Consider the following 16,386-nt stretch of genomic DNA (forward strand, 5'->3'; position numbering starts at 1 on the left):
GGGAGGGGGGCTCAGAGGCGAGAGGAGGCCAGTTAGCATCAGGCAAGCAACTCAGGGCGGCGAGGGTCTGCATCCAGTGAGGGGAGTTGGGAGCCAGTTAGGACGCCCTTGCGGGGGCCCAGGGGAGTGGCTTTGGGAGGGAGCTGACCTCAGGGAGAAATCGGAAGGAGTTGAGCTGCAAGGACTTGGTGGTCTGCTGGACTGGGGAGCAGGAGCTTTGAGGAGGGCCTCCAGTGGCTGGGAGCTGGGGAGAAGAGGGGGGCTGTGAGGTCAGGAGTGTGTCCTGTCCTGGATGTGGCTGGGGGTTACTGGTAGATGCTGGGATTTGCAGGCCTGGTGCTTGGCCAGAGAGCAGAGGAGAGTCAAAGTGGGCAGAGGGAAGAGGCCAAGGGCGGAAGATCCTGGTGGTGGCCCCTGGCCATTTCTGTGTGTGCACGGGGTGGAGGCTCACCCACGAGGTGTGTGGCCCGTGAGAATGGGGAGAGGCAGGTGTGGCTGTGCTTTGGGGGTCCACAAGGGGCAGCAGGGTAGAGGGCAGGGGGTTGAGAAGTTTGGACAGGTGGAGGAGGTGAGCATGGTGAGGAGGGAAGGTGGAAAGGGAAGGAGGGAACGGGGATTTTGGAATGACTGGGAGGGGTTGTTGGCCCCAGATGGGGACCACGATGACCCACACTTTCCCTGAGACCCACAGTTCTCTGGGAGGGAGGGACCAGTCCACACCCAGGTTTGGGAGAGCTTGGAGTCGATTTTGTGCAAGTCCAGCATCTTATTGGCCATCTGTCCTCTGCCAGGCCGTGCCTGGGAGACAGGGGCTGGCTGTGCCTTCCGGGGTCTGTCTGTCCGCAGCATGGTGGGCCCAGGGTGGAGCACAGGCTCAGGAAGGCAGAAGAGGTAGGCAAGGGGGTGGGGATGGAGGGGCAAGTCCTTGGCCTGAGGGTGACCTGTTGGGAGATTTGTCTCCCAGTTCGGGCCTGAGGCCTGGGGATGGAGCACCCCCTGGAGGAGACCAGTTGCAGTGGGGGCACCAGTAGGAATTTGGGGAGGGGAGGCCCGCGATGGCAGGTTGTCTGTGAGCTCCCGAAGGAAGGAGAGTGGGGTCCAAGCCTCCTTGGGTGGTAAGGTTTGGGAAGGAGAGAGGGTGCCAGGTGGGAACTGGAGCTGGCTCCGAGCTCACTTACCTGTGAGACGTCAGACCTGGCTTGACGGGGCCATGGAGAGCGAGATACACATGCGGGCAGGAGTCCCCTGTCTGGGAATTGGAACGCTTGGTGCAGGGAACCCTGGAAAGTTCTTGAGCCATGACAGCCGCTGGCTTGGGGGTCCAAACTCTGCGTTCTTGGCTCTCCCTGTTCTTTCCTTTTTGGTTCAGGGGCTGGGCTGTGGTGACAGGACCTGGGGGTTGAGGGTCCGCCCCACGGTGACCTTCCTGACCCCAGCCTGCCTGTTCCACAGGAAGCTGGCCTGGAGCAGGTCCACTTGGCCCTGAAGGCTCAGTGTTCCGACGAGGACGTGGACTCCCTGGTGGTTCAGCTGATGGATGAGCTCATTGCAGGCTGCAGGTAGGGGGTGCCCGGCACCCACGCGCCCTCCGCTTCTGGCTGGCCGGGCCCTTTCCCGGGAGTGTTTGTGTGTGGCGGTGAGCGACGGCACGTCTCCCCAGCCACGCTTGGCCAGCAGTCCAGCCCGTGCTGAGTCCAAAGGTGGTGGAGCCAGCGCGGGGAGTTGAAAAGGTGACATTTAGAGCAGGTCATAAATCTCTCTGCAGCAGCGGCAGCTGCGGGCCTGGGGCGGCCCGGCTCACCTGAATGGGATGCATTGTGTCTCTGATCCCCGACCTCCTATTTCCCTGATGGAATCTCCAGGAGGAGCTGGCTGGTGGGGGTGACGGCGCCCTCCTCCCCCTGGGGCCGTGTTGGGGACCAGTGTTTCTGTTTAGCCTTCTATTGACATGGCCGATCATCAGCTTCAGGAAAAGGGAGCCCCCGGGGTGAAGGAGAATGGGGGTCCAGGGCCCTGGTAGAAGGGGAAGCATCTGAACCTCTGCTCCACAGCTGGGTGGTTTGGGGCTCACCACCCACCTGCTCTTAACCTTGGTTTCCTCATTTCAACCTGACATTAAGAATATTGTAACTGCTTTATAATGTCACACAAGCAAAATGCCTGGCCCTTAGGAAGTATTTAATAAATGATAGCTGTGATAATTATTAAGAAGAAGAAGCACTGAGGAGACTTAGATTCTCATCTTGTTATCCACCTTTGTGGCTTTGGGCAACTTTACTTCTCTGGGCCTCAGTTTTCCCAGGTATTAAATGGATTTAATAATAGATAGCAGTCTTTTTTCTTACCATGGGATTAAGTGTGAATGTATGCAAATATATTCCACACCCTCCTCTAAATCGTCTCACCCCAGCCCCTGTGGAGTGTATGAGAAGTGCTGCGTGGCTGCCTGCCAGGGACCCTTCTGGTCCTTTGTACTCCAGGTAGGAAGCACGCATTTATCAGAAATGGCCCTGCGGCCTGCTGCCCAGATGGGTCATTCACTCCTTCTCCAGACTTTCCTGAGACCTGGCAGGTTCCAAGTGAGGAACCTAAAGCACGTTACAAGGGTGCAGCTTCGACCCTCTCGGGGATGACGAGGCAGAAGTGAGCAACTGAAGGAAGGTGTTGGGGGCTCGAGGCATGTGCCTTTGGAGCTCAGAGCAGGTGCATCTTATGCAAATCTAGAGATGCTTCCTGGAGGCGGTGGTGCCCTAGAACCCTGGAGGGAAGGAGTCAGCCTTTGGGGAATGGACTTCTGGGCATGGGCGCAGGAGCCCAGGATACCTGCTGCCCCCTGGGGGCTGTGAGGGGAGTTGCAGTCCTGATGGGAAGGCCTCCCGGGTTTGCTAAGGCAAGCCCAGAGCTGGGGGCAGTGGGGGCCCAGGGATTCCTGGGGTTCAGACACTCACTCTGGCTGCAGTGAGAGTGGTGGGCTGGGGGTGGTGGTGAGGGGTGACTGATGAAGGCATCACCCAAGGCAGGGACTCAGGGACGTGGGTGAGAGAAGTAGGGGGCAGTGTGGACTGTTTGGGGGGGATTGTGGTGAATAACAGCCTCATGGGGACCACTTTCTGTGCCAGGTGTGGTTCTGAGACTTTCACCTCAGTATTAACTGATCATAAGAATCTTATGAGGTGGGAAGTAGAGGGATCCACATTTTATAGATGGGGAAACAGGCTCAGAGAGGTTAATCGCCCAGATTCACACCCTAGTAAGTGGTTGCTGCTCCGTACTGGACAGGCTTTGATGGTGGATTGAGTGTGGGGGCCCAGGGAAGGTCCAGAATGGTCCCTTGGCTCTGGCCAGAGCAGGAGGGTGGCGAGCAGGGCCATTTCTAGAGGGGGACATTGGGAGAAGAGCAGGTTTGGCAGAGGGAGAGGCACTCAGGGCTGGCAGTGCTGGGTAGCAGTTGTGCGTCTGTGGTCGGGAGGCTGGAGGTCAGTGTGAAGCTAGAGGCGGTGCCGTCAGCAGGGGGAGCTGTAGAGTGACTGGCTGTGCCCCGCTGCCTGACCCAACAGCTCGGGTGTGGAGGGCAGGCCAGGGCTCTGGGTTCACCATGGTCTGCTCATGACTCAGGTGCGGTGTGGACCTTGGCCGGTCCGAGGGGCCTGACACATCCGAGACTGGTGGGTCCCAGGTCCCCGGGCTGCCGCACCACTCTCCCAGTGCTCTGTTCTTGGCGTACTCGGCTCACAGTGCCTCTGGCAAAGCCTGGTCTCCGTGAATCACTTTCCTGGGGATCGATGGTGGCTGGGGGCCTCCCGAAGAGCCCTGGTGTTAAGTCAAGGGCTTGTGAGGAGGGTCCCATCCCTTCGGGAGGGCATGCATGCCTCTCTGTGGAAGATTGGTTCCCTCAGCACCATCTGAGCCACCAATAGCCCTGGGGCCATAGCAAGAGCGCTCCCCTCCCCCACCTGGCTCTGTGTTATGCATCACTGCAGTCGATAGCAGGGCACCTGGGCACGGATTACATGAGCTAGCTTGCCATAGATGACCGCCAGCTGCTCACCCATTCCTCCAGCCAGCCCTACCCGCAGCTCCACCATCAAGTGTCCTTCACATTCTGCTTCTTCAGCCAGAAGTCCCTTCCTGCTCTGCTCGGCCTGACCCACTTCTGCTGACCCTGCCAGTGCAGCTTGAGTCCCCTTCCTCCAAGAAGTACTCCAGACTCTGAGACAGCTCGGGGCCAGGGGGCAGGGTGGGTGATCTAGCTTGTCTGTTCCAGGGCCTTCCTGAGGGCAGAGCTGGGTCTCATCCCTGGACCCAGCCTCTGGTCAGGACCAACAGAGCTGTTCCTCATGAGGAGTGAAATGAATGACCCAGTGGCCAGTGTATCTTTCAGGCTGGACACTCTCCCCTCCCAGGCAGCATCCCTGATAAAGGCATCCACTCCCCGCTGGGGCAGACGGCCACCTCGTGGACAGCCCAGCTCTGCTCCTAGCCTGTGCGGGACCCTGCCCTGGGCTGGCCTGTCGTTTCCAAGTCATCCAGCATTGGTAGAGTGACTGCCCCTCCTTGGGGCTGGGGCCCTGTCATCCAGCCTCCATTTCCAGGCCTCCCTTTTTCCTGGGTCTGCCTTGGGCTTGAAGGGGTGGGAAAGGGCCGGGGCACCTTGCTTGTGGCAGTTACAGGTCTCGACTGTTTCTTGGGGAGCCTTGGCTGGGCTGGTGGCTCCATGAAAATCTCCCATTGGTGGTCTGCGTGGCAGTCCCTCTCAGTTCCCGACCCAGGCTGGGAGCATAAATCACCCTGGCTGGCTCGCCTCTCCATATCCCACTCCAGACCCGCCTACCCCCGCCCTCAGGCCCACTCAGGCCCCCTTCCCAGCAGGCCCAGCCCAGGAGTCCAGCCCCGGCCCCCCTTCACCCTCCGAACATGCCCCTCCGCCGTGCTCCAGCGAGCTGGGGATGAAGGCCGCCCCTCTCCTGGCCTGGGGCAGCCCCATCCGAGGCACCCTCGGGGCAGTAAATATTATATTACCACGGGGTGTGCAGTACGTGACCTGAGACAGGCCCCAGGGCTTAAGTTTCCTGAGATGGAGTTTGCGTACTGCTCCCCCCACCCTAAAAATTCAATTAAAAAAAATAACAGGAAAAATGTAGTGCGCCGAGGGCCTGCCAGAGTGGTGTATCTGGCGGCGGCGGTGCCGCTGCGCTCGGCGGTAATTGGTTCTGCATAGCTCGGGGAAATTGGCAGAAAAATAAATCAGCCGGGAGCCGAGACACCGCGGGGAGGGAACGTGAGGTGGGGGGTGGCTGCGAGTGGTGGGAGCAGATCTGGTGAGCGAGCGGGCTTGACTGATGTCCTGTTTGCGAGTCAAGGGGTTAGCGGGGGTGGGGTGGCCCAGACCCTGGAGCAGAGGTAACCTGGAGGAGTCCTGCCCGGTGAGAAGAGCGCAGAGGCCGTCACCCACCCCTTCCGTCCTCTGTGACCCCTGTGTGTGTCCTGCCTGACCCTGGGCCTTGGCGTGGCCCCGAGGAGCCATGTAGAGGGGTGCCTAGGCCGGGAGCCCAGCCTTTGGATGGGGGTGGTCAGAGTTCTACGCCTCCAAATAGGGTTGAGTTTAAACCCAGCCCCCCTACTGGAGGCTTGGGGCCGTGTTTCCGGGACTGCGTGTACCCCCACCTCCTCTCCAAAGGCTTCCCAAGGCAGAGGGTTCTGGGAGGGATGCTGTGGGGCCGCCCTGGGTCGACCCATCTGTGCTGCTGGCTGCTGGCCTCCCCACAGCGTCTGCAGTGGCTTGTCAGGGGTCCATAAATTTCCTTCTTGAAGAAAGTGTGCATACACCAGAATGGATTCGTTTCAGCCAAAGGCAACTCAGTGCTCAGGCCTCTGCTCTAGGAGGGTGCAGGGGGGCAGGAGGGACCCACCGGGCCTCTGGGGGCTTGCGGTCAGTTGGGCAGAGGGGACACACAGGCGAAAGAGGTCACATAACTGGAGGCGGAGAGGGTAGGTTCCAGACAGGCAGCCTCAGAACAGAAGGGTACTTCATAGCAGGAGGCACGCTGGCCAGTGTGGTTGGGGCAGGCTTCCTGGAGGAGGTGGCTGGAGGAGGCACCCAGGGCAGATGGAGCAGCCAGCAGGAGGCTGAGGGTCTGAGGCCTGTGCACACATGTGTACACGCGTGTGTGTGTGCCCGGGCCTGGGTGAGTGCTGGGCTCTGGCTCATCAGGCAAATCCCGTCTCTGTCCGTCATAGCCAACCCATGGGTGATGTCCAGGAGATGCCCTCTGCCACCCACCTGGACCAGTACCTGTACCAGCTGCGTACCCGCCACTTGAGCCAGATCACCGAGGCGGCCCAGGCCCTGAAGCTCGGCCACAGTGAGCTCCCCGCCGCCCTGGAGCAGGCTGAGGACTGGCTCCTGCGACTCCGTGCCCTGGCTGATGAGGTAGCTGACCCTGCCAGGTGCCTTCCTTCCTGCCTGGGATGTCAGTGCTGGGAGGGGCAGGGGGAATGTCTGGTCCAAACTGGCTCTATTGCTGGGTAGCCTTGGGCAGGTGACTTAATCTCTCTGAGCCTCCATGTCTGCCTTCATAGAAGGGATACTGGGTGTGGTGGGGCCCAGCCCAGAATCTGGCATGTAGTAGCTGCTTGATAAACGCCCCCAAAGAAAGAAAGTGAAGTCGCTCAGTCATGTCCAACTCTTTGTGACCCCATGGACTGTAGCCTACCATGCTCCTCCATCCATGGGATTTTCCAGGCAAGAGTACTGGAGTGGGTTGCCATTGCCTTCTCCAGAGCATCCTTCTGACCCAGGGATCGAACCTGGGTCTCCCACATTGTAGGCAGATGCTTTACCATCTGAGTCACCAGGGGAGTCCAAAATGCCCCCAAGTATGCTCAATAAATGTGCTTAATAAATGCTGCCAAGGCTTCCCAGGTGCCTCAGTGGTGAAGAATCTGCCTGTAGTGCAGGAGTAGCAGGAGATATGGGTTTGGTCCCTGAGTCAGGAAGATCCCCCAGAGGAGGGCATGGCAACCCGCTCAAGTATTCTTGCCAGGAAAATCTCATGGACAGAGGAGCCTGGTGGGCTTCAGGCCACAGGGTCACAACAAGTCAGACATGACTGAAGTGACTTAGCACAAATGGTGCCAAAGTATGCCAGAGACAGAGCTGGGAGCAGAATCCGGGGCGCCTGGCTCTCGGTCCAGTGCCAGGGCCGCCTTCCCCAGGGACCAGCCCCACCTCCCCACCAGCCCGTCTGCCTCAAGCCTGCCTCTCCCAGGACCCTGTGTCTCCTGCCCGCCCGGATGCCCCTGAGCCCCAGGCTTGAGGAGCCTGCACCTGTAGTAATGTTGCGTCCACACCCCGAACCCTCTGCCCCCAAGGGTCAGATGCCCCCACCAGGTCTCCAGGGACACAGGCCGGCCACAGATTTGTCTCGAATGAGGAGAAAGGTCTGCCCATATGCCGTGGGTGGACACAGGTGCTGCCTGCCCTGCCAGAGCCATGTGGGACCCCCAGGGAGGGAGATGGTGAGGACTGATCTCTGCAGAAGGGGTGTGCAGAGAAGGCCAGGGCCTGAGTGGGGAGAAGAGGGCCCAGGAGGTGGAAGGGGTGCTCCCGAGGGCAAGCGGCCTGAAGGGTCAGTGTTGTCTCTCCCCCAAGTGGGGCCTCTGGCATATGCCTGGTTACCTGGGTACCACTGTGCTGCTCAAGCCCAGGATGACCCCTGGAAGTGGCTGTGAACCATCCCCTGGGGTGGGCCACAGACTGCCTTTCACATCTTGGCCCAGACTCTGGAACCCTCAGCGCAGACTGTGTCATGGTTTGGAGTGGTTAAGGTGATCCCCCAAAGAGCTTGTCAGCACAGGGTCCAAGCCCCACCTGATCTCGCATGTCTGGGGTGGGGCCTGAGCATCTGCGTTTCCGGCAAGTTTCCAGGTGGCGCTGCGGGACCACACTTGGTGTTGTGGTTAGGGACATATATTTAGAATCAGAAAAGCCTGGCTCCTCACTTCTTTGAGCCTGAATTTCCTCACCTGGGCTGCCTCCCGGCTGCAGGGGTGAAGTGACACGCAGGGAGGTGTGCTGGCCAGCTGCCCATCCCACAGAGCACAGGCCTTGGGAGCAGACGGATTTAGCCCACCGACCACCTCTCCTGAGGGTGGCATCTGGGGCCAGTTCTCCCTAGAGGCATGGAAGCGCTCCAGGGCCCTCCGTCTTCAGAACCGTGTGTCAGCGGGCCCAGAAAAGGGCCAGACGCCCGAGTCTGTGCTGTTAGAGGGAGGAGGGCCCCAGTGTCCTCTGGGAAGGTGCTCACCTTCTGTGAGCACGTGGTGCTCTCAGGAGTGGGGAAGGGGGTGGATCTTAAGTGTAATGTCATCTCTAGCGTCAAGTCAGCATTCCCCTACCCCCCAGTGGAGGGGTCTAAGAACTTGGGGCTCCAGGCAGGAGTGTCTCTTCCCAGAAAATGTGAATGCAGATCAGTGAATTCCTGGTGGACTACTCCTGTGAGCTGGGGGCCGTCTGGTGTCCTCTCCTTGAGGGCTCAGAGCTGCTGAAGATAGAGGTGCCCAGCCAGCCCTGGGGGGTCAGGGGACACCCGAGGGCAGGAGCTGGGAGGAGAGGCCTGCAGAGGCTGGCTCATCTATGGTGGGCTGAGGGCGTGGGCCGGGAGGTACCGTCATCCCTACCCTGACTGCCACCCTCTCTCCAGCCCCAGAACAGCCTGCCCGACATCGTCATCTGGATGCTGCAAGGCGACAAGCGGGTGGCATACCAGCGGGTACCTGCCCATGAGGTCCTCTTCTCCCGTCGGGGCGCCAGCTACTGTGGCAAGAACTGTGGAAAACTGCAGACGATATTTCTGAAAGTGGGTTGTTTTCCCTGTAGTCATGGTCATACTCTCTTACCCCCAGGGTGGTCCACTTCCCTTCGGTTTCCTGTTCTCTGTCAGGCTCAGAATTTCGAGGCTCTGCTCTCTGAAGGGACTGAGGGCTTCCATAAAAAGACTTCCCTTCTTCCCTCCTCCCACAAAGTCCCTAGACCCCATACACTTGGTCTGGAAAGCGAGTAGGTGAGAATCAGGGGGTGCTGGGAATGAATGGGGGGCTGACCCCGGAGGCTGTGCTCCTCTCCAGCCAGCTCCCTGGTGGGGGCAGCCTCAGCCCTCAGCCCCCATGGCCAACCTTTAGGAGTCCTGGCGCAGACCTGCCTCCACCCTCCCGAGGGTTTGGCTCCAGGTAGAGTCGTGCTCGGGTTCGAGTTCCTCCCCGTGTTAAGGCTGGTGTGTGGGTACTGGCTGGGCTCGTGGCTCTGCTCATCAGAGACCTGGGACCAGGTAACCCTGTCCCTTCCGTCCTTCGGCCCCCACCTCCCCTGCCCTTTCTCCTCCCGCCCATCCTTGCTCCCCCACCATCTTATCTCAGCCTTGGGAGTGGGTGACAGGGAAATGAGCAGGTGCCTGAAGATGCCTGCTTTCTTCTCGGGGTTCTTGTGGGGATACATGAACCTTGGTCAGGGTGCTGTGGCCGGCCGGTCAGGACACAGTTCAGGGATACCCCTCTCTGAGCTGTGACTGCTGCAGCCCAGGGGAGGGTCCATGTGTGGAGAGCCATCATTGAGGCCGCTCTGCTCAAGGAGGCGGCCCGGGAAGTAAGCCTGCGCTCACCATATGGGGCTCACTCCAAATGGCTTTGCTGGCATCATAAGCTGCCTGGCCTTCAACCTTCTGTCCCCCGTCTCTTCCCATCCACACCAGAGCCTCCTTCCATTTCACCTCTTCCAGGAAGTCACTGTGGGCTAACCTTAGCCTCTAACCTCTGAGTGGCTATTGGCTGATCCATTCATACACTGGCCAGTCGTCCTTGCTGCCCTCTGAGGTGGGCAGAGGAGACAGCTTTCAAAAGCATGTGGACAGGTTGTAGGTTGACTGAAATACTGTGTGGCCTTGGGTAGGTTGCCCAGTCTCTCTGAATGCTGTTTTCTTACCTATAGAATAAAGATCAGACTGCCCTGATTACAGTATTGAGGATGGAATTAGGTAGCACAAGGCAAGGGTCTTACTGGAACTAGGTGATCAATGAATACAATTTTTTTTCTCCTCTTCTCCCCTTTTCCTTCTGGGGAGGTCTTTTGCCCGCTGGGGAGAGGAGGCTCCACCAGCACCATGGCTCGAAGTCATCACAAAACCAGGGATGATCAGAAGTCTACATGCGGGTCATTGGTGCTTCAGAGGAGAGCCGGCTTTGCCTAGAAAGAGGGCGGGGGTGTGAGGCAGTGGGCTGCCCCTCCCACCTGGGACATTTTCCTCGTGAGATCCTAACCTCCTAGCATCCTGCTTTCCTGTCTCTCAAGCCAGCTCCTTGCCTGGTCAGGCAGATGGGAAAGGAAGTCCTGGAGCGGCCACATCTGAACAGGGTTAACAGAGAGGGCTGTCAGGCTGCAGTGGAGGTGAGGCTGCAGGAGCCGGCCTGGTGGACGCCTGTGAATGGAATGAGCATCAGGTTCTGACCTCTTGGCCCTGCAGCCTCAGGGAAATGCAAACTGAAAAATTTTTCTGATCCCAAGCAAGAAAAAAAAAAAGATATAAGATTGTTTCTCGAAGTCTTCCCCACTGAGTTTATGAGCCCCGCCAGTAGCTCCTGAGCAAGCTCTACAAAAATGTTGGCAGCAAGCAGAGACCAAGAAAACATTGGTGTTTCTTAACTTAAACCAAAGTTGGAAAAAATGAGCACCAGCAGAGAGGGAGAGGAGCCCCAAACTAGACGTTTCTTTATTTGCTGTTGCTATTTTGGGTCCAGTAGGCTGGCCTTGTCTGGGGGAGGGCAGGGGAGAGACTGGGGGCGGATGGGGGAAGGCGGGGGTCAGGCATTCCTGCCATCTCCCTGGGGCTGGTGGTTTGGAGGGGAAAAGGCTACTAACCACCCCAGGGGAGAGGACACCGAAGCAAACAGTCATAGGGAGGCTTCCGAGGGGTGACACTTGGGGTCAGGGGCTCCTCTAGGCTTCACTGAGGATGAACCAAGACAGAGAGGCTGGGTGAAGGGTAGGATTGCTGATGCCTTGGCATGACCACGCCTTTCTGGTCCTCTTACCTGGCCTGGGCTCCCGCTCTGGGGATCCAGGCCTCTTCTACTAGCTGGAGAACCCTTAGCTCAGCCTCCCTTTCCTCCTCTAAACCCACCAAAATGACTTTCTCATCTCATTCAGCTCCCTGTCCCAGAGGAGATGCTTCTCCAAGCTCAGGCACATGAAGCCTGGATACTTAATGTGTTACTTCCTCTAAGGGACTGTGTGTTATTCTAAAAGTGAGGCACTTCTGTTCCTTAGGCCATATCTGACCCTTGATTTCAATCAAATGGTGAAACAGTTGTGGAGAATAAATGTTTTATGTTGGGTTGTTGTGGTTATTCTGTTTTGGCAGAGCTTCTGAAAGTTTCAGGATAAAAAGCAGTTGAAGACCAGTGAATAGCGGTTAACATGCTGATAAGCACTTGAAAGGGTGGGGATATCAGATGATACACTAACATCCAGCCAAAAACCCCCGGAAAAAAAACAAACAAACCAAAAACTGAAAATGAAGAGAGAGGCTTTAACCTCTCCCCTTTTCAGGCCTTTCTTTCTCTTATAGAGGCATGTTCTAGAACTGCACTGTCCAATATGCTAGCCATATGTGGTTATTTAAATTTAAATGAAATAAAACTAAAAATTTAGTTTCTCAGTCACACCAGCTACATTTTAACTGCTCAGTTGCCACATGGAGCTAGTGCATTGAACCCTGCAAATGTAAAAAACCATTTCCACTGTAACAGAAAGTTCCACAGGACCATGCTATTCTAGGAGAGAACAGAAATGAGGACGTGGTGGGAGAGCAGAGACTGGGGTTCCTGGGCTCGACATGGCCCGTCTCTGCAGAGAGCCCCTGGATGAGGAGAATGCAGTCTTCTCTTTTGATGAGAAGGAGTCTTGGTGCGGTTTCTCAGTCCATGAACTTCTGAGAAGTTCTCCAATAGGGCCCACACTGATGGGGTGTCAGGCTGGTGTGCCCAGGCCTGGAGGCCCTGCAACCTGGGACACCCTGACTCTGAAGGGGACTGTGGGTCTCTTTCCTTCTCTGGTACCCAGTATCCGATGGAAGGGGTGCCCGGAGCCCGGATGCCAGTGCAGATTCGGGTCAGGCTCTGGTTTGGACTCTCTGTGGATGAAAAGGAGTTCAACCAGTTCGCTGAGGGCAAGCTCTCCGTCTTCGCTGAAACCGTGAGTGCCTGACCGCCTGCCCACCCTATCCTTAGCCCCTGAGCTGCCGCAGGCCTGCTGACTTCTCTATTGCTCACTCTCCAGTATGAGAACCAGACCAAGCTGGCCCTGGTTGGCAACTGGGGCACAACGGGCCTCACGTACCCCAAGTTTTCTGACATCACGGGCAGGATCAAGCTACCCAAGGACAGCTTCCGCCCCTCGACCGGCTGGGCCTGGGCTGGAGACTGGTTCGTGTGTCCAGAGAAGACGTGAGTCGTGGGTGGGGAGGGCTTGGAGACCCCGTCTGCCCCAGCCGTTTCTCTGAAAGGGTCTCTGCCTACTCCCACTGCCCCTGCGCTGGTCAGAGTGACTCCCTTGAACTCTCCTGGGCTCACGAGGCAGCATTCTCTTCTCAAAGGGCTCTGATGATCAGAAAGTCCTTTCTGATTAAACCTAAACTGACATCCAGTAGACTGAGTCCATTGGTTAGAGCCCTTTGCTCCAAGATGCCAGAGAAAGCCTTCTCTCTCCCCTGCATGTTAATCCCTCTCCCCTGCATGTTAATCCCTCTTCCGTCTCAGGACCCCTTTCCCATCTCAGACCCCCTCTCCCTTAGTGCCTCTCAGGACAGCCTTAACCTTCTCCAACTGCGTTGCCATCTCCACCTCTTCCTCCTTTTTCCATTTCGGTTGATATTCAACAATTTTTTTTTACTCTTTAAAAATTGAAGAGTGACACCTATCGTAGTCACGTACTCAAATCTTAAGTATGTAGCTTGATAATATTTTACATTTCTATAGCTATCTATCGAGCTTCAAACACCCACATGGTTTTTGGAGTCTTCAGTCGGTTTCCCTGTTTCTTTCTTTATCTTGGTGGTGACGTTCTCTTCCGTCCCCTTGACTTGCTGCCCTTCCTGTCTCTTCCCCTCATCTCTCCTGTTGTTGGTTGGAAGTGAGGCTGACACGGACAGGTTGGCCCAGGCCCTGGAGTGCTCTGCTGGAGGGTGTGGGTGGGTGGGGGTATTGGCAGAGACTCTGACTCACCCTGGTCCGCAGACTGCTTCATGACACTGATGCTGGCCACCTGAGCTTCGTGGAGGAGGTATTTGAGAACCAGACCCGGCTCCCCGGAGGCCAGTGGATCTACATGAGCGACAACTACACGGACGTGGTAAGGGAGTGCTCTGGGGGCAAGGGGGCTCTGCTTTGCCAGAGTCCTGGACACTTAGGCCCCGGAAGGACCTGGGACTGAGAGAAGCGTGTTCTCCCCTGCTCCCACACCCCATCATCCATGCTCAGGCTTTCACAGGGCCAGTGAGAGGCCTGGCAAGGGTGGGACACTGACTCCAAGTCACACCTGGGGCTTTGAGGATGTGCAGGGTCAGGCTGCATCCTCTCATCTCCACGTCCATCTCTTCTCACGCTTGCCTGACCTGTGTCACTCTAGAACGGGGAAAAGGTACTTCCCAAGGATGACATCGAGTGCCCGCTGGGCTGGAAGTGGGAAGATGAAGAGTGGTCCACGGACCTCAATCGGGCCGTTGATGAACAAGGTGGGTGGCGTGTGAAGCCCCGTGAGCACCCAGAAGTCTTGTGAGACATGTCAGTAGGGACAACTAAAGGCAGCGCCCTTGGACTTGGGGTACTGGCCTTCACTGGGCTAATTCATCTGGGGGACCTCCTGAGGAGTCCTTACTTCAAACTGCAAATCGGGAATTGGTGGCCACTTGAAAGTCTGTGAACGTCCTCCGAATGCTGAGTGGGAGATGGCCAGGCAGTGAGTGATGTGTGCCCGTCCCGCAGGCTGGGAGTACAGCATCACCATCCCGCCGGACCGGAAGCCGAGGCACTGGGTCCCTGCTGAGAAGATGTACTACACACATCGGCGGCGGCGCTGGGTCCGTCTGCGCAGGAGGGACCTCAGCCAGATGGAGGCATTGAAGCGGGTGAGCCTGGGGGTGGAGGTGGGCCGAGGTGAGGCCCTGGGAAGGGGAGGCCAGCTGGGCACAGTGTACACCTCTGTGCACAAACACATGCAGGGGGCGTGTGCAAGACAGTCACTCGAGATGCTCAGAGATCACACGTGTCGCTCACACCGGTGCTCACGGACAGAAAGCACCCAAATGCCCATGACTGTGCACGGGGATGCGTTCAGCATCCCCTGGAAGGCGCGAAGGTGTGCCTTGAGTGTGTCTGTGGCTGCGTGTCCTTGGGGCAGAGTCTGAGATAGGAGCTTGGCTACCTGCAGTTTGTTGAGGCCATGCTCTCAGGGGTGCCGGGAACAAGACTGTGGTCCCAGGCAGAGACGGTTTTGACTTGAACTGTGGCTCGGAAAGGGGCTCAACCTGGAGCACGATAGAGCTCTTCTCGCCTGGAGGCAAGGGGCCTGGGGTTTGTACCACCTTAGCCATCAGTCATTGGCTGGGGTTGCTGGGGTGGGCTGGCTGCATACCCTCCCCAGGAAGCCTGTTCCCTCCAGCATGGCCAATTCTGAGGAGAAGGGGGCTGCTGGGGATGAGGGTGCTGCTGGTCAAAGAACCTGGGTGGGCTCAGTCGGCATTTACCAGAGGGCATATTCACAGTGTGAGCACCCCTGCCCATGGCCATGCCCAGATACCCCTGGGATGCAGACAGGTGCAGAGTGAGCTAGTATGAGCACACACATGCCTGCACCTGTTCCTGGGGTCACACAGATGCTCGCGTTCCGCATGGCCTCGGGGCCTGCCGCCCCAGAACCCTCTTGGCCTGCGTCCTTCCTTTCCGGCACATGTTGGAATTTTGGCTCAAGAACTAGGCCTCCCCTAGTCCAGGAATAGCCTTTGGCGTGACCCAAGTCCCTTCCTCTCTCTTTGGTCACAGAGAACCTAGAGAGGAAGGTCTCTAGGTCGCAGGAGAGGCCAGATTTTTGGGCAGCTGGCTGTTCCTGGTGTCATGAACCAGACAAACTCCACTCTGCCTGTGAGGGCACCCAGGGGACAGAGGCGAAGGCTTGCCAGGCGATGTGCCTTACCTGCTCCCTCACCACTAGCATAGCCAGCCTTGGGACTGGCACTGAACTCGTGGGCCTGAGGATCATCTCAGGTCACGAGATGGTGGGAAGGGTCTTCTGGGACTCCCTCCTAGATGGGAAAGGGCCCCCTTGGAGGAAGTTTGGGGAGTCTCTCCACACTGTTGTAGGTCTAGCCTTGTGGAGAAACAACCTATGACTGGGAAATGAGCTATTCATTTTGCCTCTGAATAGCAGACCTGTTTCCATTTTTGTAAGTCAGGATAGGAAGAAGAAAAAGGAAATTACAAGAAAACCTTGGATTCATGAAATCCACCTAGAATCCAAATAAACAAACAAACCAAAAGCCCAGGGTTTTCATCACTGCTCAGTCTACCTTCCTTTCTTGGCTCCTTGGATCTCCCCACAGCCCAGGGAGCCTCTTCTCCTCCTGATTTCCTGACCTGGGACTCTTGTCACTGCAGAAACCACTCAGAACCCCCTCCTCCAGGGGGCCCTCCCAGGTTTTCCCACCTGCAGGGTGATGATGCGGGGTGTGCGTGTGGGGAGTCCTGGAGGGCAAGGAGGGCACAGCTGGAGCCCAACCTGGGACTCCCCGCCAACCTGCCAAGCGGCCTCTGAGTCTGCCCTGTTCTTCCATGCAGCACAGGCAGGCAGAGGCGGAGGGCGAGGGCTGGGAGTACGCCTCGCTCTTTGGCTGGAAGTTCCATCTGGAGTACCGCAAGACGGATGCCTTTCGCCGCCGCCGCTGGCGCCGCCGCATGGAGCCCCTGGAGAAGACGGGGCCTGCGGCTGTGTTTGCCCTTGAGGGGGCCCTGGTATGTGGCCATGCCTTTCTTGGGTTGATGGGGTGCAGCATGTTTTCCCAGGGTTGTTTAGGGCTGATGGAGGGGAGGTGCAGGGGGCCCCGGGAGGGGCCTGTGAATTCGGTCCTCTGGGGTTGCATGTGGGGACGTGGATACCACTCTGGGTATTCTACTGAAACAGAATAGCTCGCTTCTTGGTAAGACCCACTACTACTTTGGTGATTGAGATGGGAGCCGGGAGAGGGCCCGGACTTCTGGTGCTCTGACCTGTGATTGAGGCCAAGGGACCTGGCTCCTCTGAAGAGGCTGGCCGGCCTGGGGATGGGCCTGGGAGGCTTTGGCCTG

The 16,386-nt window shown here is 57.7% G+C and overlaps 1 protein-coding gene across 23 annotated transcripts in view; it reads left to right on the top strand.

Annotated features, from left to right (window-relative positions):
- DYSF (dysferlin) overlaps window positions 1–16,386 on the top strand; it is a 218,481-nt gene that overhangs the window by 97,654 nt on the left and 104,441 nt on the right. For all 23 annotated transcript variants that reach the window (XM_065929506.1, XM_065929513.1, XM_065929517.1 and 20 more), the window contains 9 exons: window positions 1,453–1,559; window positions 6,238–6,430; window positions 8,703–8,858; window positions 12,113–12,244; window positions 12,329–12,495; window positions 13,285–13,399; window positions 13,676–13,781; window positions 14,032–14,174; window positions 15,880–16,053. In XM_065929506.1, the coding sequence (XP_065785578.1) occupies window positions 1,453–1,559; window positions 6,238–6,430; window positions 8,703–8,858; window positions 12,113–12,244; window positions 12,329–12,495; window positions 13,285–13,399; window positions 13,676–13,781; window positions 14,032–14,174; window positions 15,880–16,053 (1,293 nt within the window). The remainder of the gene's footprint in view (window positions 1–1,452; window positions 1,560–6,237; window positions 6,431–8,702; window positions 8,859–12,112; window positions 12,245–12,328; window positions 12,496–13,284; window positions 13,400–13,675; window positions 13,782–14,031; window positions 14,175–15,879; window positions 16,054–16,386) is intronic.

This window comes from Muntiacus reevesi, chromosome 3, assembly GCF_963930625.1.
Source record: "Muntiacus reevesi chromosome 3, mMunRee1.1, whole genome shotgun sequence".
NCBI classification, from domain to species: Eukaryota; Metazoa; Chordata; class Mammalia; order Artiodactyla; family Cervidae; genus Muntiacus; species Muntiacus reevesi.